Source organism: Dipteris shenzhenensis, chromosome 8 (assembly GCF_047967505.1).
Source record: "Dipteris shenzhenensis isolate YYH24624 ecotype China chromosome 8, Dip_SZ_1.0, whole genome shotgun sequence".
Lineage (NCBI taxonomy): Eukaryota > Viridiplantae > Streptophyta > Polypodiopsida > Gleicheniales > Dipteridaceae > Dipteris > Dipteris shenzhenensis.
In genome coordinates this window covers 19015556-19042754 of record NC_141603.1, presented here as the reverse complement: position 1 = coordinate 19042754, position 27199 = coordinate 19015556, and the positions used below count along the sequence as shown (strand labels likewise).

The 27199-nt window shown below is 42.8% G+C and overlaps 1 protein-coding gene across 2 annotated transcripts in view; it reads left to right on the top strand.

The window, feature by feature from the left end:
* LOC147899223 (uncharacterized) overlaps positions 1-27199 on the top strand; it is a 182350-nt gene that overhangs the window by 92919 nt on the left and 62232 nt on the right. For both annotated transcript variants that reach the window (XM_087377635.1, XM_087377636.1), the window contains 8 exons: positions 17545-17640; positions 18041-18142; positions 18266-18334; positions 22084-22179; positions 22371-22478; positions 22676-22789; positions 22882-22968; positions 23176-23304. In XM_087377635.1, the coding sequence (XP_087233761.1) occupies positions 17545-17640; positions 18041-18142; positions 18266-18334; positions 22084-22179; positions 22371-22478; positions 22676-22789; positions 22882-22968; positions 23176-23304 (801 nt within the window). The remainder of the gene's footprint in view (positions 1-17544; positions 17641-18040; positions 18143-18265; positions 18335-22083; positions 22180-22370; positions 22479-22675; positions 22790-22881; positions 22969-23175; positions 23305-27199) is intronic.

Below are 27199 nucleotides of genomic sequence, written 5' to 3'. Positions count from 1 at the left end.
ATGCTTGTGTATAGGCCTGTGTGCTTTAGTCAGAGTTGACTTACAGGAATTTCCCTAGTATAGGGAAAAGCGGTATTTGGGTTATGCATGTGTCAAATGCCTAGTCAGTGTGAATTTGGGATTGCAGGTATTCCCTAGTATAGGGAATTGTGTCAGAGTGCTAGTACACTGAGTTTTGTCAGTTTGTAAATACAGTATTCTAGTGGTGTTTTTATTTATTAAAAAAAAAAAAAAAAGAAAACACCCATTGACCTGAATGGTAGCACAAGAAGGAGCTTCATGGAGGGACCCTGGTGAGTCAGGAGTCCGGACGACCCAGTAGCTCACACCTTATCTAGCAGGATTGCATTACTTGAGGATGCCTTGCAACAGTTATTAGCGCAACAGTTATAGGCCAATGCAGGGCAGTCTGAACTTAGAAGAGTGATACACAGTATGTCTGCCAGACCTTCTCGAGATGAGAAAGGAAAGGCTCCAATGGAACCGGAGTCTAGTGTCCATACGGTCGAGCCTAGAAAGGCTAAAGTACCTAATATTGTCAATTATAGGCCGGAAAAGTATTCTGGTCGAATGAATGACCGTAGTTCTGATGTCATTGAGACCTGGTTACACAAATGGGACGAGGCGTTTGCCATTTGTGAAATCAGAAATGATATCAAGAAGATCCGCGAGGCCACCCACATGTTTAGTGAGGCAGCGGATCGGTGGATTAAACAACAAAAAGGTGGTATTGCATCCACTACCTAGGAGGGGTTTAAAAGAGAAATCAGAAAACACTTCTTACCTCCTGACGAAGCATCCCGAGCTTGGGATCAGTATAGAAACCTTCGTCAGAGAAATTTGTCAGTGGCAGAATACACTGATATGTTTCGAGAGAGCGTAATGAAGGTTGATGAACCCCTACCTCAATCAATCCAAGTGAAAGATTTCATATTTGGATTGAATGATCGGATTAAAATGGTAGTTCGGGCTAAGTATGCGAACACGTTGGATGATGCAATGGCCATAGCCTTGAACTATAAAGATGCCAAGGGCAGCGGGCCAAGTGGGTTTGCACAAGTCGGAACCCAGTATGGGTACCAGAAGAAATCTGGGTTTAAGAAGAAGTGGATTAGTAAAGGGAGTGGTTCTCAGCCGAGTGGTCAAGCTAAGCAGGCGAAACTAGCTGAAACTCCTGAATCAAGTACCACCATTGGAGTGAAGAGGAAAGTAACACCAATGGCAGCCTGGGCTTGGTCAAAGTCTCCCTTAAACCCAGAGCAAAGAGAAAAAGCGAGGAGAGAAGGCCTATGTTTTGGTTGCCTTCAGCCTCATCAGTGGAAGGATTGTCCACGAAATAAGGATCGTCGGATGGCTGAGATGGTAGTCTCAGAATGCGATGTGGAGATGGAGGGAAGTCCCAGAGGGGAACAGATGCAGATTCAACTAGCGGGATCTTCTCAGAGATCAGTACCTTGTTTGTTATGTGTGTCTGTTGCTAAGCTAGTAACGAGTGCACCTGATAACATCTCATCTAAGCCCGCAGCAACAAGGTATACAGCCTTTAATGATACGGAGTTAATTAAGATGAAAGGGCAAGTGACCAATCATGATGTCGTTGTGTTGTTTGACTCGGCGTCAACGCACAATGTGATTAACTCCAAGCTCATGAAGAGGCTGAAGTTAAAGACTAACTCATCTGACTATGCGTATTCAGTCAGGATGACAGATGGAAGTTTAATTGAAGTATGGGACCAAAGGGTTACCTAGTTGGAGCTTCGTATTCAGGACTATGCTGAGAAGCTTAATTTTGAAATGACTAAGCTTGCTCATGCAGATATAGCCCTGGGTATGGCGTGATATTCTAGGAAGAATCCAGCCATTGATTGGAAAAAGCACGTATATCAATTCAAGATCAATGATGTGCTTTATGACTTGCGAGGTGAAAAAGATGTACCTCAGGGACCGTTGGTTTTCGTGATGGAAATCCGAAAATCTCAAGAAGAGTTTTTATTCCTTTGCACAGCATCGGTAGAGCCGGTTGATGATTCTTCGGCTAACACTGATGTTGCGCAAAGTGGTGAGATGGCCAAGTTGGCTAATCTAATAGCAGAGGAGTTCTCTGAATGTTTTAGGGATGAGTTACCTTATGGGTTACCTCCAGAACGGAATGTTCAGCATAAGATTGAACTGATCCCGGGCGCAGACCCCGTAAATAGACCTCCATATAGAATGAGTTTTACTGAAGAGGCAGAGGTGCGTAGACAACTAGAAGAATACCTCAAGTTGGGGCAGATTCAACCAAGTTTCTCACCTTTTGCTTCGCTAGTGATATTAAGGAAGAAAAAGGATGATACGTTTCGCCTCTGTATAGATTACAGAGCATTGAATAATATCACTGTTAAGCACAGGTATGCGATGGCTCGGATTGATGATTTACTAGATGCATTACATGGAGCCATGATTTTCTGCAAGATAGATCTTAAGTGTGGGTACCATCAGATCCGGATTAGAGCCGAGGATGTGCATAAAACCGCTTTAAGAAGCAGGTTTGGTCATTATGAGTTTTTGGTAATGCCCTTCGGACTTACCAATGCTCCAACTACATTCGTCATGCTTATGAACGATTTACTACGTCCGTATATCGGAAAGTTTGTAGTACATTTTATTGATGATATTTTAGTATTCAGTAAAAGTATTACTGAGCATCGTGAACACTTAAGAATAGTGTTCAGTACTTTGAGGAAAGCCAGTCTTTATGTAAATAAAAAGAAAACTATACTGTGTATGGTTAGGCTTGAATATTTAGGATTCATAATTACTCCAGAGTGGGTAGAAATGGATCCAAAGAAAGTGGCTACGATACTGACTTGGCCAATCCCTCAGAGTCTGACCGCTTTGCGATCATTCTTGGGATTTGTCCAATTTTATCGAAGGCATATCAAAGGATATTCCGAAATAGTATCGCCATTGACTGATCTAACCTCAGATAAAGTACCTTTTATCTGGGGACAGAATCAACAAGAAAGTTTTAATACTATAAAACAAGCTGTGGTCACAGGACCGGTGTTGAAAATAGTTGATCCCCAAAAACCGTTGTTCCTAGAAACTGATGCAAGTGGCATTGTGATAGGAGCAGTTCTCCTTCAAGAGGGAAGGCGAGTAGCCTTTGAAAGCAAGAAGCTTTCTCCCTCTCAAAGGAATTGGCCAACTCATGAATTAGAGTTGTATGATGTTATCCATGCTTTGAAAACATGGAGGCATTATTTGTATGGTTCAGAGTTTTATGTGGATGTGGATCATGACACTGTGAAACATTTTTGTAAACAGCTTGACTTGAGGGGCCGCCAAGCTAGGTGGGCAGAGCTCATGGAGGAGTTTAATTTGACAATTCGGTACCGAAGAGGGAAGGATAATAAGGTTGCTGATGCGTTGTCTCGCATTATGCACAATATGAGTTTTACGGTATTAGAGAGTGCTCTATGACCGAGATTAGAGAAACTCAAAAGGTGGACGAGTTTGTCCATAGCTTATGGCCTAAAGCTCATGTGTTTAGACCCGGGGAAGAAATAGATGACCTGGCATCCAGAAAAGGCCAAACATATGCAAGATATACCATAAGGGATGGTATGCTGAAAAGAAATGGCAAGGTTGTAGTACCTAGTTAGAATGATCTCAGGTAGAGAGTCATTCGACAGTGCCATGATAGCCCGTGTGCGGGACATCCAAGAGTCGAGAAGACATATGATCTCGTGAAGCGAGATTTCTTTTGGCCAAAGATGAAAAAGCATATTCATGAATATGTGACACGGTGTTTTTTGTGTCAGGTAAGCAAGGTCGAGCGGGTGAAGCCACCCGGACTTTTACAGCCCTTGGAGATACCACTAAGTAAGTGGGAGAGCATTTCCATGGACTTTATTGTACGGCTGCCTACGACACAAGGTGGTTATGATTCTATCCTTGTGGTGGTTGATCGTCTAACCAAGACGGCTCACTTCATTCCGACTAGAGAGTCTATTAGTGTCCCGCAAGTGGCGGATTTGTTTATTAGACATATATTTCGTCTGCATGGATTGCCTAGATCCATAGTGTCAGACAGAGATGTCAGGTTTACCGGTCATTTTTGGACAGTGGTATTTGAGACACTAAGGACTGAGTTGGAAATGAGTAGTGGGGATCATCCTGAAACGAATGGTCAGACGGAGAGAGTCAACTAGACTTTAGAGGATATGCTGAGGGCATATGTGTCATTGAGGCAACATACATGAGACAAGTGGTTGCCGTTATTAGAGTTTGCCTACAATGATAGAAAACATTCCTCTACAGGGTTCAGTCCGTTTGAGCTGAACTATGGTTATAGACCAGCGAATCCAACTATAGTTGGAATACCTCAGAGAGTACCTATTGCCGCGAACTTTTTGGTTCAGATGCGGGAGATGCTAGCACTTGCGAGAGCTAATATCCGCCAAGCTATGGATAGAGCAAAGGCGTATGCGGATGAATACCGGTCTATAAGAGAACTTAAGGAAGGAGAAAAAGTTTTCTTAGAGTTCCTTCGCACTTGAAGTCGTTAACTTCAGGAGAGTGTGCTAAGTTATCACCTCGATACTATGGGCCGTGGTTAATTCTAAAGAGAATAGGTAAGGTAGCCTATAAGTTAGAATGGCCACAGGGTTGCAAGGTGCACCTAGTGTTTCATGTTTCTCGTTTAAAGAAATTTTTGCATACAGGTGACTTACTAATCGAAGGTGTGGTTTTGTTTCAGGAGATAGAGGATAATGCAAGGTGCAAACCAACAAGAATCCTGGAGCGAGGAACAATGCAAGTGCGAAATCGGAAGATACCCACGGTGTTGGTTGCATGGCATGGTCAGCCTCTATCAGAAGCTACCTGGGAATCCGTATACCAGTTGCGGAGAGTATTCCCAGACTTTATCATCGAGGACGCTGATGTCTGAAGAGGGAAGGAATGTTACGCTCTAGCCGAGGTAGCATGACATCGGAAGAATCAGTCGACATTTCCCTTAAAGGATCTCTGTTTATAATATATCTGTTTGCGCTTCATGTAAATGATCGGGAGGGAATTAATGTCAAGGTCCTAGGTGAGGGCTGATAGCACTAGACTAGGTGGATCTAAGGCTGAGGGCCTAATCCAAGCAATGTGCCTAGGGGCAAAGGAAATTAAAGTATCCCAAGAGAGGGGTGAAAAGGTGCATTAGGAAGGCCCTATGATGATGACATGTGGCATCTAGATCCATCTAGGGAGATGGGGCTTATTGGAGTTAGTGAGAGATGGAGAATGTACTTTCACGTGTGATTTTTTTTTGGATTTCGACTCTCTGAAAGCTCTCACGCTTCAACAGGATTTGGGTGGGAGGATACTCTGTGGTGCTACTCCTGTGATTTGCTGTGGTTAGTAGAAAGTACTTGACACCAAGCTCTAGCCTTCCGTCCCCTCAACTCAGACCCATCACACACATACTTGATTGACTGATGATCGGTCAATACAAGAAACTTCGAACTATACAAGTAGTGTCTCCAAACCTTCAGTGCATACACGACTGCATAGAGTTCTTTTTCTAGTGTGGGCCAATGATATTGGGTGTCGTCTAGCTTCTTACTCTTAAAAGCTACAGGTCTGCCCTCTTGGAATAAAGCTGCCCCGATCGCAAAATCACTCGCATCGGTCTCTTAAACATAAGGCCGGGTAGGATCGGGTAATGCAAGAACAGGTGCTTCCTTGAGAGTTAACTTCAAGGTTTCAAAAGCCTTGCTCAATGCGTCATTCCAAGAGATCGGTTGGGTAGACCTATGTCCACGACCTTTCAATATGTTTGTTAGGGGTGTCGTGATGTGTGAATAATCACGCACAGACTTCGGTAGAAATACTGTAAATCCTAGGAAAGAACAAAGTTGTTTCACAGTTTGAGGGATAGGCCATTCTAAAACTTTCTGGATACGATCCAGATCAATGCTAATACCTTCAGAAGAAATCTTGTGTCCTAAGTAAATGATCTCCTTCATAAAGAAGTCACATTTACTCATCTTGGCATAGAGCTTATGCTGTCTTAGAATAACTAAGACAATCGGGAGGTGTCCTATGTGATCCTCTAGCGTTCGGCTATATACCAGGAGGTCATCTAAGAACACTACAACGAATTTGCCCAAAAAATCTCAGAATAAATCGTTCATCATTTGTTGGAAGATGGCAGGAGCATTGGTCAAACCAAAAGGTAATACAAGAAACTCGTATTGGCTATACCTAGTTCGGAATGCGGTTCTATCTATGTGTTTGGCATAGATACGGATTTGGCGATACCCCATACGCAAATCAATCTTAGTAAAATACTTCGCTCCGGCCAAATGGTCTATTAGATCATCGGAACGAGGTAGAGGGTATCGATACTTAATTGTCACTTTATTCAATCGTTCATAATCTATATACATTCTCCATGAAGTATCTTTCTTCTTTCTTAAGAGGACAGGGGCTCCCCAAGGTGATTTACTTGGGCGAATATAGCCCATATTCAAATAATTCTGTAGCTGTGAAGCTAACTCATCCTTCTCAAGCTGGCTCATCCTATAAGGTGGAACACTAATAGGTTGAGCCCCAGGTACTAAATCTATGCGATGGTCTACTGCACCTTCCGACAGTTGAGCAGGAAATATATCCATGAAATCATCTAACAACGTTCTCAAGTCATGGTGTTCAAACACACTTAAATCATTCTTGTTATTAACAGAGACAATAAATGAAGAAAGCGGAATCAAAACACACTGATAGACATCATAATGAGAAGTGTTTAATATATTCCGAAGCTGCATCGCAGATACAATAGGTCCCTGAGAAGAGGGAATATTATCACACTGAATACAAAATTGGGTGTCCTTATCCAAAAAAGAAAGAGTATGTTCCTTCCATCCAATCCGAATATCGTGGGTTTTAAACCACTCTATTCTGATTAACAAGTCCACGTGCTCCAAGTGCATGACATAGCACGTAAGAGCCGCTGTGTATTCTTGAATCCGGATAGAAAGCGCTTCAATCTTGCAATCCGAAAACTGCTTCCCAGCTGAAAGCTGCACCTCATAGGTGTGATCGCTAGGTATCGTGGACAGCCCCATCTTCTGCACAAGTTTGTAATTAACAAAGTTGTGAGAGCTACCCGGGTCAAAGAGAATGTGAACTCTGTGGTCCCTAACTTCTCCATAAACTTAGAAAAGATCATGGGAACCAAATAACGAAGTATTAAAAGTGCTTTACAAGAAAGTGGGCAGGTAATGACATTTACAGAAATACCTGTCATCAAAACTTGATTAGCTCCCTTAGCTTTGGTACCTGGACCCGCATGGAGCTTCGGTCCTGGCGCTTGCTTCTGGTTCTTGCGCTTAGGACAATCATTCCTAGTGCGGCCCTGCTCCTCGCAGATGAAGCAACGTCCCTCTTTCTTTAGCTTCAAAGTACGAAGGAAATGGGCACGACCATTTTTCGCTTGAGTCAAATGTTTCTTGGAGGCGTTGTCTATAGACTTCGACTCCCCGGTACCAGTGGTAGACTGGAAGAACTTCCTCTTGTTCTTCCCACGTGTGTCGGCAACTGTGGTTCCCTTTGCACTAGCCATGGTATCATCATAAATACACGCATAATTCATGGCCTCTTGCAACGTGGTACACTTGTTCTGTAACTTGTACGAGTCAGGCAAACCATCCACAAAGAAACCTAAGAAGGTCACTGGATCCATCTTTGTAGCTCTGGTCTGCAAATCCCGTAACCTCTGAAGATAAACCTCAAAAGTCAAATTCAGCTTGGACATATCGAGGGCTTTGAGCTTGCCTACGATATCGTAATCTTCCTCCTTCTTCAGAAACTCTTTTCTGAAGACCCCTTCGAATTCTATCCATGTTGCAGGCTTGGGTTGGAGTTCCTTCCACCACAATAAAGCCTTTCTTGACGTAAACCCGGCTGCAAGTTGTATTTTCTTGTCATCTAGGTAAGGGTGAAACTGGAAGTGTACTTGCCACTTGTGCAACCAAGTGTCAACAACCTCCTTGGTACGAGACTTCTGATCTCGGGGAAAAGGATCGGGAGTGATGTTCGGACCTAACACTGAAGCCATGGCATCCACATGCGTGAGCGCCTGAACAGTGTTAGTCAAAAGTGTGAGTGTAGTCTGAATCCCTTGGAGTTGCTGTGTCAACCCCGTTTGATTTGTGTTAACTTGCTCAAACTTTCCATCAAGAGCAGTGGTGAATTCACTGAAGGCTCTTTTTATAATTAGATCATCGTAGAGACCCTGGTCATCCTCTGCATGGTAGTTCATATCTTGGTCTCCCATCGCAAGCTCAGGGTCTAGAGAATCAGCCATAACTGAATCGAATCTGATGAAGAAAATAGGCTGAGAGAAGAGAAGGGACAGGTGGGCTCGAAACTAGGAGACTGGAACAGTGAGGAAATCTGACGAAACAGAGAGGGATGAGAGAAAGAGGCTGGCTGGTCGAAAGAAGAAGGGGCTGGCGGAGGCAGTGAATCCAGGAGCCGAGCTCCTTGCTGGCCTGCATGGAAATCTGTAGCAGGCGGTACCTGAGAGTGGAATCGTCGAGAGGGGCGTAGAGGGGTAGAGACTTGCGCACGGGTCATGATAAGGGGAGGAGCTGCTGCTGCACTATGCTTCAGAATAGGTGGGCGCAACTCTTAGAGAGTTCAGCTGTAAAAAAAAAAAAACCACCCTCCTAAGTTGGAGGGGTGGTGCTTTTTTTAAGCAAAAAAGCTCACCCTCCTAAGTTGGAGAGGTGGTGCTTTTTTTAGCACTCAGACCCCCCCCGAATTAGCACAGCCTTGCTTGCGACTTGCTCCCACCCATGGCACACCCCACAACTCACCCCTTGGCTGCGACTTGCTCTAACGAACTTCTCCAGCCTATGGCATACTCCGGGTCTCTGCTTAGACCGACCATACCTAGGTGCAACTGAAGCTCCGCCTCAGTCCATTGCTTACCAACGATCAGCCCATATCTTCACTCCTGTGAGCGCTTCTCACCTACAATCGCTCTCCCCTGCAATCGTTCTCTGGCCCTTCAAGCTACACCTCGTTCTCTCTCTTACCTAACACCTCGGTTCAACCTTGAATTCACTCACCCTCTGCTTTCTCCTGTCTTCTTCCCCTAATCTTAACCACTTCCCAAAACCGGTGAACCAAACAAGCACTTGCAGGGTAATGAACATGAATTTCGAAATTAGGGCATACCTGGAGAAAAATTCGTCCAAAATTCTCGCAACAGAAGTTCCTACCTCAGGAGTTGGCTCTGATACCAATTGACATGACCCCAGCACTTCTGAAACCTTTGATGTGCAAGCAAATACAAGAATACACCAAAGTGAGGAAACTGAGCAGGCTGCTCACCACTCAACCATGACATCTACGAGATGTGATCCCGAATCAGGAGATGTCCCCTCTAAGCCACGAGCTGAGCTACTGGCATGAACTCCCAACTAGATCCTAACCAACCTGGTGTCCCATAGCACCAGGTGGCATTGTGAAGCCTGGGATCTGCTGCTGGGCTTTGGGCTACGCTATGATGCAGGTGCGCGTCCGCGACTCAACAGACCTAGCACCTGGGAATGAAACTTGCTCCCATCGGCTCTCTGAGAGCTAAACCTTTGGGCCCCTTATATAGACTCGGGCCCGAAGCACCTAAAATAGCGAAGACCTCTAACTGGTTTGTACCCTTGTCACTCAACCCGAGAATCAAGCTTGCCTAGCTCTAAGCCTCCCCAGGCTACTTGAGCTAGTCTTGTGTACCCAGTACACGTCGGATACCAATCCGTGCACTTGACATTCTTGTAAAGCCAAGGGAGGCTGAAAGACTTTCGAGGAGTGAATGCTTTCAGCTTAAAGAATTCCCAAGCAAAGATTGCCGTCCATTCCATTCCAGATGAGAAAGAATATACACACACACACTTTTTTTTTTAAAGTGAAAAGTTTTGATTGATTATATTACGAGGCAGCCGAAATTACATCAGCTGAAAATCTCAGTGTATGCTAGATATACATCATGATCTATGCAGCGCGTCTTGAAGCAATCAAAGAAGGGTTGCTGCAGGGAACGCTTAAAAAAGCCAAACAAGGAAAATATAGGATCACTAAAGACTTTACAGTTCCTGTCTGTCCATAAAGTCCAGAGTGCCCAATAACAAACCCAAACAAAGAAAAGATGAAACTCCGGTATGGGTGGATGAAAACCAAAGAGCTAGAAAGTCTTCCCAAAAGGAACATTCGGGAATCTCGCTCGCAGGCACTGTCGAAGAAGATCAATGAACTCATGAGAACATGGATAAAACCAGAATAAATGAGGCACAGTCTCCTGAGAACTCAAACATCTGTGGCAACGAGCAAGAGCAATGTGTCTACGAGCCAACATCTATCTGATGGAAAAATGCCCAGAAGCACTCGCCAGAAGAAAACCTGTTGCCGAAGAGGAGTTCTGTAGGCCCAAAGCTACTGTAATCTCTTTCTCCACCACTTGGCTGGGTGATGTATTCGCCAAATAGAATTGCCTTTCTCTGTAACCAGCAACATAAGTGATGCCCTTAAAAGAACAAAGTAGGAATGGCGAGGTTCCTATAAAGCCAGTGGAGACTGAAAAACTATCGACCAGTGAATGCTTTCAGCTCGCAAAGAATTACCCAGTGAAGACTGTCGACCATGCCATTCCAAATGAGAGAGGACGTGCCTCCAATCAAGAAGCAAATTGTAGACGAAAGGGCAGCCAGGAAAAGTGCCATCGATGCGACCAAATAAGAAATCCCAGTAATTGATTTGCCGGTGACCAAAGGTAGACGAAAGGGCAGCCAGGAAAAGTGCCATTGATGCGACCAAATAAGAAATCCCAGTAATTGATTTGCCGGTGACCAAAGGTAGAAATACTGATATGTGTGACTAGAGATCTAATCAAGGCTGATCACCTTGCAGAAATTGCAGCAACATTTTTCCCCTGTGAGCAAGGATGTGCACCTAGATATTCATGATGTTCAAACCACCATGCATCTTAGGAGAACAAAGTTGATGCACTGAAAGCAGCCTGAGAGTATTTCTGCCATGTTTGGAACGCCAGAAGATTTCCATAATGGCAAACATGAAAGAAGCAAGATCTGCCTTGGTGAACAGAATCAATGGCAAATACAATTGAATGTAAGCCACAAGGATGGACTGCACTATTCCAAGCCAAACATGCAAAGGCCAGGTTGCCAATTTCCAATACTCTAGCTTCTTTGACCATTATCCAATCAGTTCGTTGACGACAAGTGAGCCCCCCCCCCCCCCCCCCCCCCCCCTCAACACACACACACACACACACACACACACACACATATATGTGTGTGTGTGTGTGTGTGTGCGTGTGCGTGCGAGGGGATCTAAGAGCGAGTTCTTCTAGAAAGAGCTCTTATACCTTGGACGTAGGATTTTATGTGAAGGCATGAGCATTGACCTTGAAAGAAAGAAAGAAAGAAAGAAAGAAAGAAATTTTATTAGAGTCTTCGGAAGACCGATGGGTCTATGAGACTGAAAGAAAACTCGATACAAATCACAGTAAGGGTGGAGCTACTGAAACGAGCATCATCACTCGTGCTGAATCCTAAGTCTGATCATACATAATCAAATACATCTAGATGTAACAATGAAAAGAAAAGGAGTGGAGCGGAGTGGAATCCTTCGTATGTCATGTCGCCCTGGTTGGTGCATAGCCGGTGATGGGACGCTGGCGCCTGTCAAGGAGTGCCGTGCGTCTCGGTCTCGTGGACGAGGCTCGACGCAAGACCAGAGCCACCGTGACTCCTGTGGGACGTGGCATTTCTGAGCAGCCAGTCGTACTTTTGCCTTTGCAGCCAGTATTAGTTTGGGATTTGCAAGCACATTTGTAGCCAGTTGCATTTTTGGGACTTGCAGTTCTTTTTGCAAGTACATTTGCAGCTTGTGGTCCCATTTTGCATCATGTCAATTCTTTCAGATAGTTTTGGCAATTTGTTCGAGGGTGACAAGCTGGATGGACCAAACTATGCCTTGTGTGGTCATTCATGCTTAAGAACATCTTAGTTGGTAAGGGCTTGTGGGATATTGTTAGTGGGGATGAGATGAGGCTAGTAGGCTCATCTACATCCAGCACAGCTTCTTCGGGTCAGACTACAGGCAGACATCAAACTGCTACAGTCCCTCCTGCTAGTCCCATAGTATCGACAGAGGAGTAGAAGAAGTTTGACTGCCGCACTGCCCAAGCAATGTTTTTGATTGCCACAAATGTGAAGAGGCACATTATGACGACTATCAAGGTCTCTGTCACGTCTGCTAGAGACTGGACGATCAATGTCACTCGATGGGAAGAACTCTGTGATCCTGCTCTAAGAGGTGTCTCATGATGTGGCCAAGCCCCGTCGCCTGAGTAAGTACTCTCTGTGTCGGACCCCCTCGTGAATGAAGGCCGTGAGGCATCTCTGATCTGGGTAGGCGAGAAATCTGGAAAGGAGCCTGGAGCTGTCTCTGAAGAAGCAGTGGTAGCGACCTCAGATCTCGTAGTACACTGGGCACTTGAAAATAAAATGCTCCTCCAACTCAACCTCCTGACAGTCGCACAATATGCATAAGCGATGCTCCCTAGGAATCCCCTCTGCTCTGCCGCTCTCTATGCGGAGGTGGTGTGATGATACTCAAAACTGTCCGATGGAGATCCGTAGTGAGTGAGGCATATGAAGCTCAGTGTACCCCAGTGGTGTGATGAATCCCTCCTCCGAAATATGAAGACAGTAATCTTTCATGCCGGTAGTCATACACAACACAATGATAACCATCAAAAATCACTCTAATGCCATTTGTAGTCATCACTCTAAAGCCATTTGTAGAAATGGATGAAATAGAAAATCAGAATTTTTTTTATCCCTAGAACATTCAAAGCTTAAAAAAAGTGATTGCATCTCCTCTCCCAAAACTGAGGTGACTTCACTTGACCCATTCCTCTCATGGGATGAGATGCATCATTGGCACATGTGACTATGCCTGCCGTAGGTGCATCATCCAAGGACTAATATAACTTTTTGTAGGAGATGATGTGCTTGGAGGCACCACTATTGGACATGGAATTAGCTGCCGAGATAAATCTGCATCGTGTTTCAACGGATTGTACAGGGTGGGGTGAGTACATGTCCCGTGAATTTTCTGATTGTTTAGCAGCTCGGGGCATTATACAGAACGCACAATGCTATACACCCTACAGCAAAATGGAATTTGCAGAGTGGAAAAATCAAACCTTGATGGAAGTGGCCAGGTGTATGTTTAAGGGTAAGTCTTTGCCCAATAAGTTTTGGTTGGATGCAATCATGTGTTGCAACTACGTGCTGAATAGAGCACCCACATGGGCATTGAGACAATAACTCCCTATGATGCATGGGCAGGCCGCAAGCCTGTGATTTCACATATGCAGGTATTTGTGTGTTTGGCATATGCACATGCTCCCTCCAAGTTGAGGCACAAATTGGAGGACAAAGCAGTGAAATGCATGTTCCTAGGCTACAACTCACAAAGTAAAGGCTATAGATTTTATAGTCTAGCACGGGGCAGGTTATTTTCAGCAGAGATCTTTTTGCTGAGCATGCGACATTGCCTTGGCTGGATTGTCAAAAACAGCCTTCTGTCAATGCCTCAGATGTGTTTGATTCATTGCTGCCCTCTTTGAATAAAATACAGATTCAGATTAGCACTTACAGGGTTCAAATCCCTTAGATTCCACAGTCCTCAGCCTCCTCATGATGCTCATGTTTAGCATTTAGCATGATTTGCCTCAGGTTGATTGAACAGAGGCAAGGCTGTCATTAGACAGCAGAAAACAATCCGCAGGTGGCTTTTGGATACTCTTAGGCAGAGCAAGCAGGCTTAACCCTTTGCTGCCCGCACTAGATGTGCATAGAGACAGATGCATGGCAATTTTGTGGATGTTGCTTTGATTGCCACAGCCTGTGATGAAGTCTCTTTATGTAAGAAAGATGCCACAAGAGAGAGTGGATGGATGCTATGAAAGCTGACTTGGATCCATTCACTAGAATGGGACATGGGAGTTGTGTGACTTGCCTCTTGGCAAGCATGCCATCGACACTAAGTTCATTTACAAATTATAGCAGAAAGCTGATGGCAGTGTAGATTGCTACAAAGCTTGACTTGATGCCAATGGCTATGCTTTACAACAAGACATTGACTTTAAGGAAACCTTTGCTCCCTCATCCCTCATGACTACCATTTGGTGTGTCATTGTGTTGCATCACACAAGCATTGGGAGGTTCATCAACATGACATTAAGGTTGCTATTCTTGCTTGAGGAAGTCTATGTCAGCCAACCTCCTAGTTTTGTATGAAAATAAGGTATGCCGCTTGTGCAAGGCCCTTTATGGATTCAAGTAGGCACCCTGGGCATGGTATGCCAAAATTTATACACCTTTGATAGATGTTGTTTTTCAGATCACGTGGGAGACTGGAGCAGTTTTGTTCCTATTGATTCTTTATGTGAATGACATGCTTATCACTAGGTTAGGTAGTTAGCAAATTGCAGCCTTCAGGGCTGATTTGTAGAAATCTTTTGCCATGTCAGATACGGGTCAGTTGCATTTTTATCTTGGCTGCTGATTTTATGATGAGCCAGTCTACGTATATTAGACAGCTGTTACGTCACTTTCAATTCGAGGATTGTAAACTGGTTTCAACACCTTTGGAGCTTGGCTTCCATTTCTCTTCAAAGGATGGGAGTGATTTGCCACTCTTTATCAGTAGGCTGTTGGCTGCCTTATCTATTTATGTAACACGAGATCTGATTTGCAGTATGCAGTTGCCTAATTAAATTAGTTCATGCGCAAACCCAATTCACGGTATTGGCAGGCATTGAAATGTGTCTTTTTGATACTTGAAAGGCACTCAACATTTGGGGCTTCTCTATGCTGATAAGTCTTCATGGTTTATGTGTCCTTTTACGGATGGTGGCTCGGCTGGTTGTTATACGACATGTGGGTGTCTCACAGTGACATTTGTTTCATGGTTAGCTCTTCATGCAAAACTTACAATTGGGTCTATGATATGGAAGTCCTTCATTCGGATGCACATATATATTTGCATGGGTAAAGACATGCGGAATTTATACTTGTGTCACTGTGTTACTGCCAGGAGAAATTTCAAAATCTAAACTCCTTCCCTTCCAATGTTTAGAGATGTCCATTGCATCCTTCCAACCCACTTTGTAGCACCCACGATTAGTGGGTTGCATTGTGATCCAAGAATATTTCCTGTAGGTTTAGCAAGAAGTAGCCTATAGTTGCTGCTTCTAGTTGTGAGGCTGACAACATGGCAGCCTTTATAGCTCTACTGTGGAGTGTGTCTAGCTCCGTAAGCTACCGGCAAGTCTTGATGTCTTCTACTACCATCTATCTTGACAGCTAGCGTGCTTTGGCCATTGTGTGTAATCATGTCTTTCATGCGAGTACCAAGCACATCGAGGTTTCATTATAACTATGTTCGAGAGTGACTGTCAGCTGGTGTATCGGATCTATAACTACAAATTTGCTTATCTGCACTACAACCAATCCGGTTCAGGAAGACAAGAGAGTCATGTCTATTTTCATTAGATCCCCTGGACTTTCTCAGGTGTACCTTCGTCTCCTTCCTACCATCAAAGCCCTTTTTGGCAGGTCTATGAGGTAGCTCCACTTCCTTGATTACCCTTTTTAATACATTCTCAGAATGGATAGGGTGTTGCGTGTTAGGGTCCTTGTCTCTTACCCTAGCATCACTAAGAACCACATTTTGCTTTAGTATCCAAACAGCTCCCTCTTTAGATAGAGGATTGAGATTGTAGGATGGCATGAGCAATGCCACTTTTGTAGACTCTTTGGGCACACTGCCAAAGATTTCCCAAAGGAGAAAAAGAGACCTAAGAAACAAACGTTAATTTTGAGAAAGTATAGGTTCCTCAAGGATTTCTTGGCAATTTTGTAAATTTTCTACAAAATCCCATGATTATTACTACTATATGGGATAAGGCTTTAAGAGGTCTTTTTTGGACCAAATTCTTGAGCCTTTTAAAGTCTCGATCTACTTGATTTGCATAAACATTAGGTTGATTAATGAGAAATTTACATGCCAACCCTTGATTATTTTTGGAACGTGAGAATGCTAAGATTTGATTAATGCTAATCTAGATCGAGTGACCAAGATAACAAACTATGTGCCAGTATTAAAGCCTAGCTTCCACAAATTGAATGAATTATTCTAACTCTCATTTGGTTGCGATGGTGCCAATTGAGTTGGTGCAGTTCTCCATCCAATTTGCAAAGTAGAATCTTTGGCATGGTATTGTGGATCCAACAAATGGTTCTGGCAGCCTTGAAAATCACTCTTGATGGACTTTCAATAATTCTTTCCTAAGAATCATTTTTGCAACAACCCATTTTGTTTGATATGGGGATGCAAAGAAAGATGATATTTACTTGTATTATTTCCATGTGTTAACTTTGCCATGGTTAACTGTTCATGTAAGCACTAGATGTTTTGTAAGATAGAGCGGAGAGGTAGGAGAGGTAGAAAATATGAGATCTGCCTTGTAGCCATATGGGACCAAGAATTTGTAAAAAGAGAGAGGTGAGAAAGAAATAACGGTGTTGGCCCTACCTTCAAAAGGTGGAATGTATACAAGGCCAAATGTTTGACTTTGGTCTTCATTGTGTATTGCAACTTTTGGGAATATATCTTCAAAAGGTGGAATGTATACAAGGCCAAATGTTTACAGAGGAGGCAGTCTCATTAGTATCAAAGTTCACTTAAGATTGGAGGGATTGCCTGAATGAGAAATCATTTCCGCACATGGTCGAACTTCCTGACCATGTGCGGAAGGGGTCGAACTTCCTGACCATGTGTGGAAGGGCTGCTAACATCCAATCTTGAGCTTGACTTTTGGAAGGACGAGATCCTTGGATGCATGCCAAGAGAGTGGTTGTATTCTCAACTTCAATATCCTTCTTAAGCTGCTGCAACTTGTCTTTTGAAAAGAGACATGCTCTAATGGCTGGTGGAGTGGAGGAGGGATTACCTGAATGAGCTCACATGGTCGAACTTTCTGACCATGTGCGGAAGGGCTGCTAACATCCAATCTTGAGCTTGACTTCTGGAAGGACGAGATCCTTGGATGCATGCCAAGAGAGTGGTTGTATTTTCAACTTCAATATCCTTCTTGAGCTGCTGCAACTTGTCTTTTGAAAAGAGACATGCTCTAATGGCTGGTGGAGTGGAGGAGAGATTACCTGAATGAGAATTTGTTTTCCGTTTCGAAGAGGAAGTTTGACTTGAAACTTGTGTTCTTTATTGCCTTTATGGAAATGTTTTTAAGCTGTTACATTTTAAAAATAAATAAATAATAATAGAATCTGTTACATTTGGAAGAATTGGCTTGCAGACAAATTTCAATTTATGAATTCATGGTGTTTTGATCTTTCATCCTTTTGAGTTTAAGGACTTATCTCATGGATTGCCATTGTCGGTGTGCAGCTCATTTTGGCAACACTTCCAAAAGCAGGAGAAAAAGAAGCCCCCAGCATTGTCACAGACAAGAATATTTTACTTTTGTTTGAGATGCAGAAAAAGGTATGCTGTAGGTATTTGTATATTGGAGAATAGCACAAATAAACCTCATAATGCTATCACTCTCTTGTGTGATTGCAATAGGGCCTTCAAGCTTCACAAACTAAACAGTGTTTTGTCGGAGGAGAGTAATTAGGGAGCTGGCAACCATTACAGGAGTTGTGACTAGCTTCTTAGTAAGCCTTCTTAGTAGCACTAGGTCATGTGAGAGAAAAATCAAAAGGTAGTGTTAAATGATTTTTGCAGGCAGGCATTTAAAAAAACTTTATCACCAAGACTTGAAGTTATGAATTGCAGATGCAAGATAAACGATTACTCTAGAAAAAGAGAGAAGTGTGCCTTTCTTTGCTGTTCCAGGGATCATGTAACCAGTATAAATGCTGCTATCGCTGTGTTTTTGTAGATTGATGCCATTAGAGGAAATTACTCAGGAACTGCAGTTTCTCTGAGTGACATATGCATGAAGCCAGTTGGTTCTGCCTGTGCAAGTCAAACTATCTTACAGGTGTGTCGTGCGATTCAAATACATATAGAAAATTATTCAGTCAAAGCATGTAAACTGGCAGGCAGACTTTTGTTATCTACAGAAGTTCAATTAAAGGTGAACCTGTCAAATGTACAATTGCAGTACTTTAAGATGGATGCACAGCTTTTTGAGGACTACGAGGGTGCATCACATGCCTTCTTCTGCTTTGAGGTAGTCCCTTCTTCATTTTAAATTTCATGTCTTCGAGGTCGATACATGACAAGGTTTTTAGTTGAAGAAGAAGAGGATATTCACATCAGTATGCACTTCTTTTTTTGTTGAATTGTGTTGTATGGTGTATTCATCATGAGAATGTATACTCTGCATACTAAATTAAGTTGAGTGTGTGCTTTGTGACAGTATCTATTTCGCTGCTACATCAGAAAGTCAGTGGTTAGTCCCTGCTATGTATTGTTTCAACCTTGTGGACTAAGGTCCCTAAAAAACAATTGTTCATTATCAACCTTCTCCTTTCTAAACTAATGGCAAACAGAAGCTCTTCTTGTTCATGCAAGAGAAGCTGACAGTCTGATTGAATAGTAGCTTTGACATATTCGTGAGATGAGAAAAGTCATTACACTTGGCACACTGATGAGAAGTGTCCTGTGCCAGGCAATGACATGCAATAACTTGCAGGCTTCAGTACCTTCCTGGTATTCCAGGTAGCATCCACCACTGATCCCTCCCTTGAAAAGGCCAGGCTCACTTCGCAGAAATCTATTCCATATCCAAGGAGGCCCTTCTGGTCTCAAAAGCATAGTTACTAGGGAACGGGAACGTTCCAGAAATTCAGGTGTCGGAACAGGAGCGTTCCAAGAAGGGGGAACCGGGGAACGGGAACCAGAATGCCATGTCATACATGACGTGTCATCATATGACATAAAACTATGCTAGAAAATGAAAGAGACTAACATTTTACGGCTGTATATTTTCTATATAAGCTCTAAAATACCCATTTGAAACTTTCAAATCGCCAAAAAACAAAAGGGGGATGTTTCGGGGCCGTTTTGGTTCCGGTTTGCTTCCTGGAACGGGGTTCCAGACGTTCCGGATGTTGGACCTGGTAACTATGCTTAAAGGGGGTAGAAACCTAAGGCTAAAAGGGAGCATCATTAGGAGAGATGTATGTATTCTTTTGGATTGTGGTAGCACTCACAAGTTTATCAACTCTAAAACAGTTCAGGCTGTGAGACTCCTGCTACTGATACTGGGATGGGACTAAGTCTCCTATTACGGAAGACATATCTCCCAAAAAATTGGTAACAGGCCTCAAGGTGTGGGGTTGTATATTCTTAAGGTGGATCTCTAGGGAAGGGCAAAGAGTTGCATTTGGATGACTATGATATGCAGTCCTGCCTTTTGGGAAATTTTATGTGTTTCAAACCTGGATGATGAACTCCCACCTTGAAGGGAAGTGGATCATGGTCTTTTGTACGAGGGATCAAAACCTATTAACAAGGCTGCATAGAGAAGATGGAAAAAGAAGAGGTTGTAAGGCAAGTACACCAGTTTTTTGACAAACACTTTAAAGACACAGCCAATTTCCTTTTGTATGTGTAGTATTGCTGGTCAAAAATAAGGATGGCCCATTTAGGTTATGTATTGATTATAGGGATCTTAACAAGACCACTATTAAAAACAGGTTTCCCATCGTTGGATGAGCTGAAGGGTGCAAGGTTCTTAGGTCAAATTATGACAAGAAGGATAAAGGAGGGTGATCAGCACAAGTTTGCATTTCGGACGAGAAATGGCTTATATGAGTATTTGGTTATGCCCTTTGGGATAAGTTTGCAGCAGCCACCTTTCAGTTCTTATGAATCAGGTCCTATTGTCATACTTGTCTAAATTAGACTTGGTTTTCTTTGATAACATACTAGTCCACGGCAAGACTAAAGAGGAGCACTTAGTGCATACTAGACAAGTATTGGAGACCCTTAGATCTCACAATCGTTTTGCTGAAGTATATCAGTGTACCTTTATGGCTGATAGTGTGGAGTATGTAGGGCATATCATTAGTGCGTGGACCCAGCCAAAGCGAGGGCAATCAAGGAGTAGCCTCAGCCTACAAAGCATTATTTACCTTGGCTAATGTCTATTACATCTGCGTCAATAGGAAGGGATCCTGATGGGCTCAATGTGAGTTGTGCTTTAATGACAACTATTAAAGACATTTGTAAGTCTAAAAAATAGAAAGAAACCAAAATGTGTTGAATTGGTTAGAAGGCATGAAGAAAGAGCATGATAGTATCATATAATACAAAACTTGGGAACTGTTAGACTTCCATTTGCAATAAATGGATCCATTGGATAAAATTTAATAGTAAAGGAAAAATATAGCCAGATTGGTTGCCAAAGGCTTATGCCAAAGAAGAAGGCTTATGACAAGACCTTTGACCAAACACACTACATTTAGATTGATTGTTCCCCTTGCTGCACATTATTGCTTGCCACATCAGTTTCCTTAATGTTAATATGAAGGAGAAAGTCTTTATGGACCTGCCTCGTGGATTTGAGATTAAAGGCAAGGGGAAGAAGGCATGTAAGCTGAAAAAGGCTTTGGATGGGTTGAAGGAAGCATCTTGTGCTAACATTCTTAAGTAGGATAATCTATATACAAGAACGATGAAAAAGATAATATAGTTCTCATTGTAATATGCGTTGATGACATAGTCATCACTTAAAATAAGAACGAAATAATGAATCAAGCCATGGAGGACCTAAACAAAGCCTTTGACATACATGCATTACTGTTTGAGCATTGAGATCTAGAGACACAATTACAAAAATTATATCCCAAACAAGGTATGCAAACAAAGTTTCTAAAGAAATTTACAATAGAGGATTGTGCAGTGTGAGCCATTAAGTTAGTACCTCATACATGCAACTAGTTACAAACTTGATGTATTTAACGATCGTTAAATACATCAAGTTTTAATTAGTTCATAGGCCCAAAGGATTCTAAGATATGTTAAGGGAACACCGTCTCATGAATTGAATATGAGAGAAGCAACCATTTAAATATATTCAGCTTTATAGATGATATAGCAATTGTGTTTTGCTTCTTCCCATCCAAAATATTAATCTAGATGATAGAAGCATGGCAAATGCAACTTGCAAAGCTATCTGGTTATTAAGGAGAATCTTGAAAGACATTGGTTTAAGCAAAAAAATCAAAGTTGTTTAGGAACTTATAATGAGAGCTCTGTTGGCAGGCTGGCTAAGAATCTAGTATTTTATGCTTATATTGTCCAATAGGGGATCAGGTGGCAAATATTATAATCGAATCTCTTGCAAGGTTTAAGCAAGAGAAGTCATAGTTCTTCACTGTTCCAGCACTCCCAAACCCCTACCAGGAGTGTTGGAAGAGTGAAGAACTATGGCTTAGTTCTTCAGAGTGGTATGTGCCATTGTATGACATCATGCCATTGGTAATGGTTATATAATTTTAATTGGTCGTATGGGCTGGCATAGGCCACATACTTCCACCATGAGTGAACTCCATGGGTGCTGGATGGCACCTTTCTAATTGGTCAGTCCTAGATGTTTTTGCTACGTGTCACAATAGGACAGCCAATCAAGTGAGAGCTTCTAACCGATGCTGATTGGGTGCCGTGTGTCAGTGCCTTATGGGAGGCTTGACCCCTCACACCTCCTCTCAGAGCAGGATTTGCTATGTATTGTGGATCCATCTTGTGGGCAGATTAGTTGCTACTTTTTCAGTTGTGCATTTTGTAGCAAGTGTTTGGCATTAATCACACCAATCCAAATTTTGCAGCATCACAATCTTTAGGAGCCTGCTGTCTTTCTTCCAGTCTAACTTATTGACTTCTTTAGTAATGTCTTTTTCTACTTTCCAAACCCTGATATGGCTCCAATATAATGCCAAGAAGCTTCAAGCTCGAGGACTGTCTGTTTTGCAGCATTTCTCATCATCTGAACCCTGCCTCAGCGCTTATCAGGCACCTGTAGATCCAAGTACTGTGCTTGGCGGATATACTGGAACCAATTATTCGCAGGTTTGCTGTATAAATGTTTCATAACATTTCAATCTATTTACCGAGGGTAGAGAGCTCAAATCTCAAGTGTTGCATGCTTAATAGAAGCCATTTTCTTTTTAAAAAAGTTCAAGTATTGAGGATAGCGAGATAAAGTGCTAAGTATTGTGGGTAGACATATAAATGATTATTGTTCTGTGTTTTAAAACCAGGCCACTGCCTTTGTTGTTACATTCCCTGTAAATAATGCAGCAGGGAAGACAATAGAAGCCAACAAGGCGGCAATCTCATGGGAAGAGGAATATGTGACTCTAGCAAAGGTATGTAACCGTTGAACCAGTCTTTACAGGGATAATTATATTCTATTTTGTTGTGAACTGGAAGGGAATATTTGCTGCCAAAAAATTCATGAAATGAAGCATCTTGCCAGATTTTATTGCAGTTGCAGTAAGTTTCTTTCGGTACGTCTATGTCTCTTGTAATACAATGGTGGGACAATGTGACAACTTTTGAGCAGGAAGAGCTTACACAGATGGCTGTATCTCACAACTTGACTGTTGCTTTCTCATCCGAAAGCTCTATTGAATCGGAGCTCAAAAGAGAGAGCACAGCTGACATTGTGACAATAGCGGTGAAGAGTCCACACACATCGGTTTATGCATCCAATATATTCTATGATATGCAAATGAAAGACACTGAAACATGGTGTTTTGGTGGGCACAGGTTAGTTACTTGGTGATGTTCGCTTATATCTCAGTGACCTTGGGTGATTTTGCTCCTTCTGTAGCTCCTGTTTATGTGACATCAAAGGTATGTAAGGCCAAGCCCAAGTCTTTTCATATGTGCTTGTTGAGCTATTGTGCCAAGCTGGAACCTTTCACATATTGCAACAATCTTTACAAAGAATTACATCATGTGTTTTGGTCTCTGTTCATACTTTCATACAGACAAGCAAAGCATGCATTAAATTTTAGTATAGCAACATGTGAACACATGTTAAGTGTTGCTATTTTGCAGGTTTTACTCGGGTTAGCAGGCGTTGGAATTGTCGCATTGTCAGTACTTGGGTCTATTGGATTTTTCAGTGCTTTTGGAGTAAAATCAACACTTATAATTGCTGAAGTGATTCCTTTTCTTGTCTTAGCGGTATGCAAAAAAGATGAACCATCAACTTCTGAGTTAGCTGGTTTTGTTACTTTTAATGGAGCCTGTTGTCCCCTGTGCCCTGTTTGTATAGTCTCAAGGCCTGAATGGAGGTATGGATTTTGAGAAAGAGGTTGATCTTCTTGTGCTGTCACCCATAGTTTTGTCCTTATCATACCATGCTTGTGTTTAAGCTGCAAGTCTGTAAGTTTCAAGCAATTGACCGTCTTGTGTTGTAGTAGTGTTTTCTTTTTCACCTTGTTTCTTAGAACCATCTATTAGCAGCTTTGCAAATTACAAATTCAGCTGTCTGTGAGGTGCTGAAAAAAGGAGTGCTGGCTGGCAAAAACGCTCATGCCTTTCAGATGTGTTCCTAAAATCCTTTGTGCCTGCTTCCAAATAGCTCGTACAGTTTAGATGATATCATGCTAAACATAACGTGGGTGGCTCATCACATGATTACATCATGTGACCCGGATATCGAGGCAGTGATGTTGGTGATCGTCTCCCATATGTTGTCTTCCAGCGAAAGCTTTGGTTGCCACCAAGTCAATGGGGAGACCTCCAACATATCTTGACTGATGACTGCTCTCCATCTATCAAATAGGCCAGCAAGGTCATCTCAATGGAGAGAGTGCGTCTGCCCTTTGTCAACCAAGCCACCACACCCTAGGTGAAGCCGTGGTGGATCCTTTGCACTCTGGTTGTGATCCCGACAGTGCACATCCAAATCTTGTGCACTGAAGGGCAGCTTCTTAGGCACTCTAGTCTCCAAGTCCCCTGCTGCACAACAATGGCTAGACCACCATGGACCATCAGCTAGACAAGGTATGAAATCTTCCTTGGATGGAGGTAGGACCAGAGTCTGGTGATGACCTCAATGGGGACCCGTTGCTGCAACCAATGGCAGTCTTGTGAGAGGCTCCAAGTGAGGCATCTAGCTGCAAGCATCTATTAATATGAGTGGTCTATGAGAAAAATTCCAACTCCACAATTCTTTTGAGTACTCGATTGTGGACGGCTAGAATCACTCACCAGGTCCAGTGTATCTCTTGAAGTAGGAGGCCTTCCAAATCCAGCGTAAGGGTCGATGGTCCAGCTTTCCACCCGTCTAGTCCTCTGCTAAGCTAGTGAAACTAAGGCACACTATCCCCCAGATTTTGTGTCTTTCAGCTCTGACTCTAGTAATAGAAGACCTCCCAGGGCTTTGCCATGGAAGACCAGATATGGACCGATATATTCGAGCTTGAGGAAAACTCCGTGTGGCAACCCTGTCTTGGACCCCCAGCCAAACCAATCAGGAGAGTGTGTTGCATTTGGGGTTGCCCTAAGGTCCTCACGCCATGCCTCTAGGATGGCTGCATTATAAGACTCAATGTACGACGAGCTGCCCTAAGGTGCGGCATTGCCCAAAGTTGCTTGTCTACTCCTCAAGAAGAAATCTCCAAGCTCTTGAAGAACGGTTAGGTCCACTAACCCATAGAGCCTAGCTGATGTGACTACGATGGCCCAACATGAGCCTATCTTGATCATAAACCTTTGGGTGCCAAATCAAAGGCTAGTGCTTGAACTCCTCCCAACACTTTGGGCTGATATGGATGAGACCGGTCGAGAGGTGCTGCCAAACCCACATCAATCTCTCATCAAGGGCGACCCCTTTTCTATTAAGGAGGCCTCCATGAAAATCCAATAGTGCGGCCACTACAATTCGCCCCTTGTGTGAGGGGTGTTCCCTAGAAGCCTTGTCAAAGCTTCCAAGGCTCTGAGTCTAGGGAGAAATGAGCTTGCCCAAGAGGGCTATGATTTGCATCTTTGGGTTGATGATGCGCAAGTTACCCTCTGCACCGACAAAAACTTGAGTATGCTATGTTGAATATCATACAAATGCCTCACATTGACTCTAACATCTCTGATATGGCTAAATATGGAGTGGTTATTTTCCAATTCTATAGGTTCTCTCGTCTTTGCACATGTAAGAGTGCATTTATCTCTCAATTTAGTAATTTACTTCTAGTACTTCTTAAAATACAGTATCTTTGTAGAATTGTGGACTTTAGATTAACAAAAATATGAATTTGGAGAGCCAGATGTATAGAGGCTTTGGAGGATTCCTAGGTTCACCCTTCTCAAACTATGGCCAGTATTTGGGCAGATACTATTCACACTTTGATGGCCATTTGGGCAAACATACATGGAACGTCTAGGACTGCTACTGCTAGGAGGGTTGCTTTCCTCAGAGTCTGGAAGAATTGTCCTTTCTTCTCTGACTCTCCTTCAGGGATGAGGTGGCATTTTCAGCCGCCACCTGGGATTTTTGTTTGCTCATTCTAAGCTGTTTTTTTTCTCATGCGTGACATGATGTACTCCTGTACTTGAGCTTGCTCTGCGGTTTTTATTCATACTTAATGAAGTACTTTTCTTGAAAATAAAAAAATAAAAAAAATGAATTTGTACGATTGGATATATTATAGTTTGACAAAGGCGTATCTATTACTTCTTAGAAAGGGCTATAATATAAGAAAGTAATGAAGAAACTCCGCTCCATCCTTCGTTTAGTTGTTATATCTTCGAAATTTTGGCTTTGGGTATGTTTAGGATCCTAGAATGTAGAATCAATCCCATTGATTAGCATACTAATTTGGATACTACTGGGTACTTATGTCATGACACGATATGCACTTGATGTTGAGTCGACTGTGTAACAATGCAACCTAGTGCAAGGGTCCATGTGACATTCACCACGAGGTGGTAGATGCATCGCCTCCAAGTAATCCGCCAAAATGTGGGGAACTCTTGGAAGAATCCTTCGTTTGACCAAACCACCTCATGGGTATCTCTAGCTCGAAACTTTTTGTAGAACTCCCAAATATGTCATTCTGACCCATGCTTCCACTTGCAAAGCAGAATTAGCTCTTGCTTGATGACTTTGGCTTCGTCAATCACGTCGGGCTGTAGCGCATCTGGGACATTGTTGGGTGTTGGTCTAACATATGGCTTTAACCATGAGACATGAAAGACATTATGCATGGTGCAACTGTCTGGTAACCGAAAGTTCATGGAGACATTGTTGATCTGCTTGACGATATGGGGTATTGCTTGCCCAGCTGCTTTAATCTCTGCTTGATTAGAACCATTCTCCTTCTGCGAGACTTATATGTCTGGTGTGTGTATGCTTCTTCCTGTGCCTTGGCTCTACGTGACTTTAGATAACTTATGAGTAAATGAGAAAAATAAATTAAAAAATAAATTAGTAAAAAAAGTTAGCATAAGTTGCCATCTCGGTTTCGAAAGAATCCAAAATCTCTTGGGTAAACTCAGTGCTTACTAAGATTCCAGCACAAAGCATGAGTTAGCAATTATGTCAAGATTGAAACCTAGGAATTTTGCCCACGATTTGTCCCACCTAACCTCAGCGCTCTTACTGGGCTTGTTTGTCAGCCACGAATGGATCCAATGGGTTTTTTGTCGCATCAAAAGAATTGTATAGAATTCAGATTCTCTTATGTTTCAGATTTACAAATCAGAAGACGAGTCCATCTACTAGAGGATCTAGCTTGAGGCTGGATTTGATACCAATGTAACACCCCTAGCCTTTAGTTAACCACCCTCGATTAGGGTCATAGGTGTTTGACTCACCTCGCAATCATAGGTATGTTACCTTAGACCACCCTTGAGTTGAAGGTCATGATCTTCACCTGAGCTTAGTCTCAATCTATAAGCCTTGGCGTCTGACAACACTAGAACACACCCTTAGAGATGCAGACTAGCTTCCTTGGATCACAAGGAGATCCAAGATAATGGTAATCAATGCCCCTTATTCACCTTGGAATTTCCTCACGTAGGTTAGGTAAAACTGACCATAGCTAGCTTGGGATGTAACAATGAAGGTCATCACTGA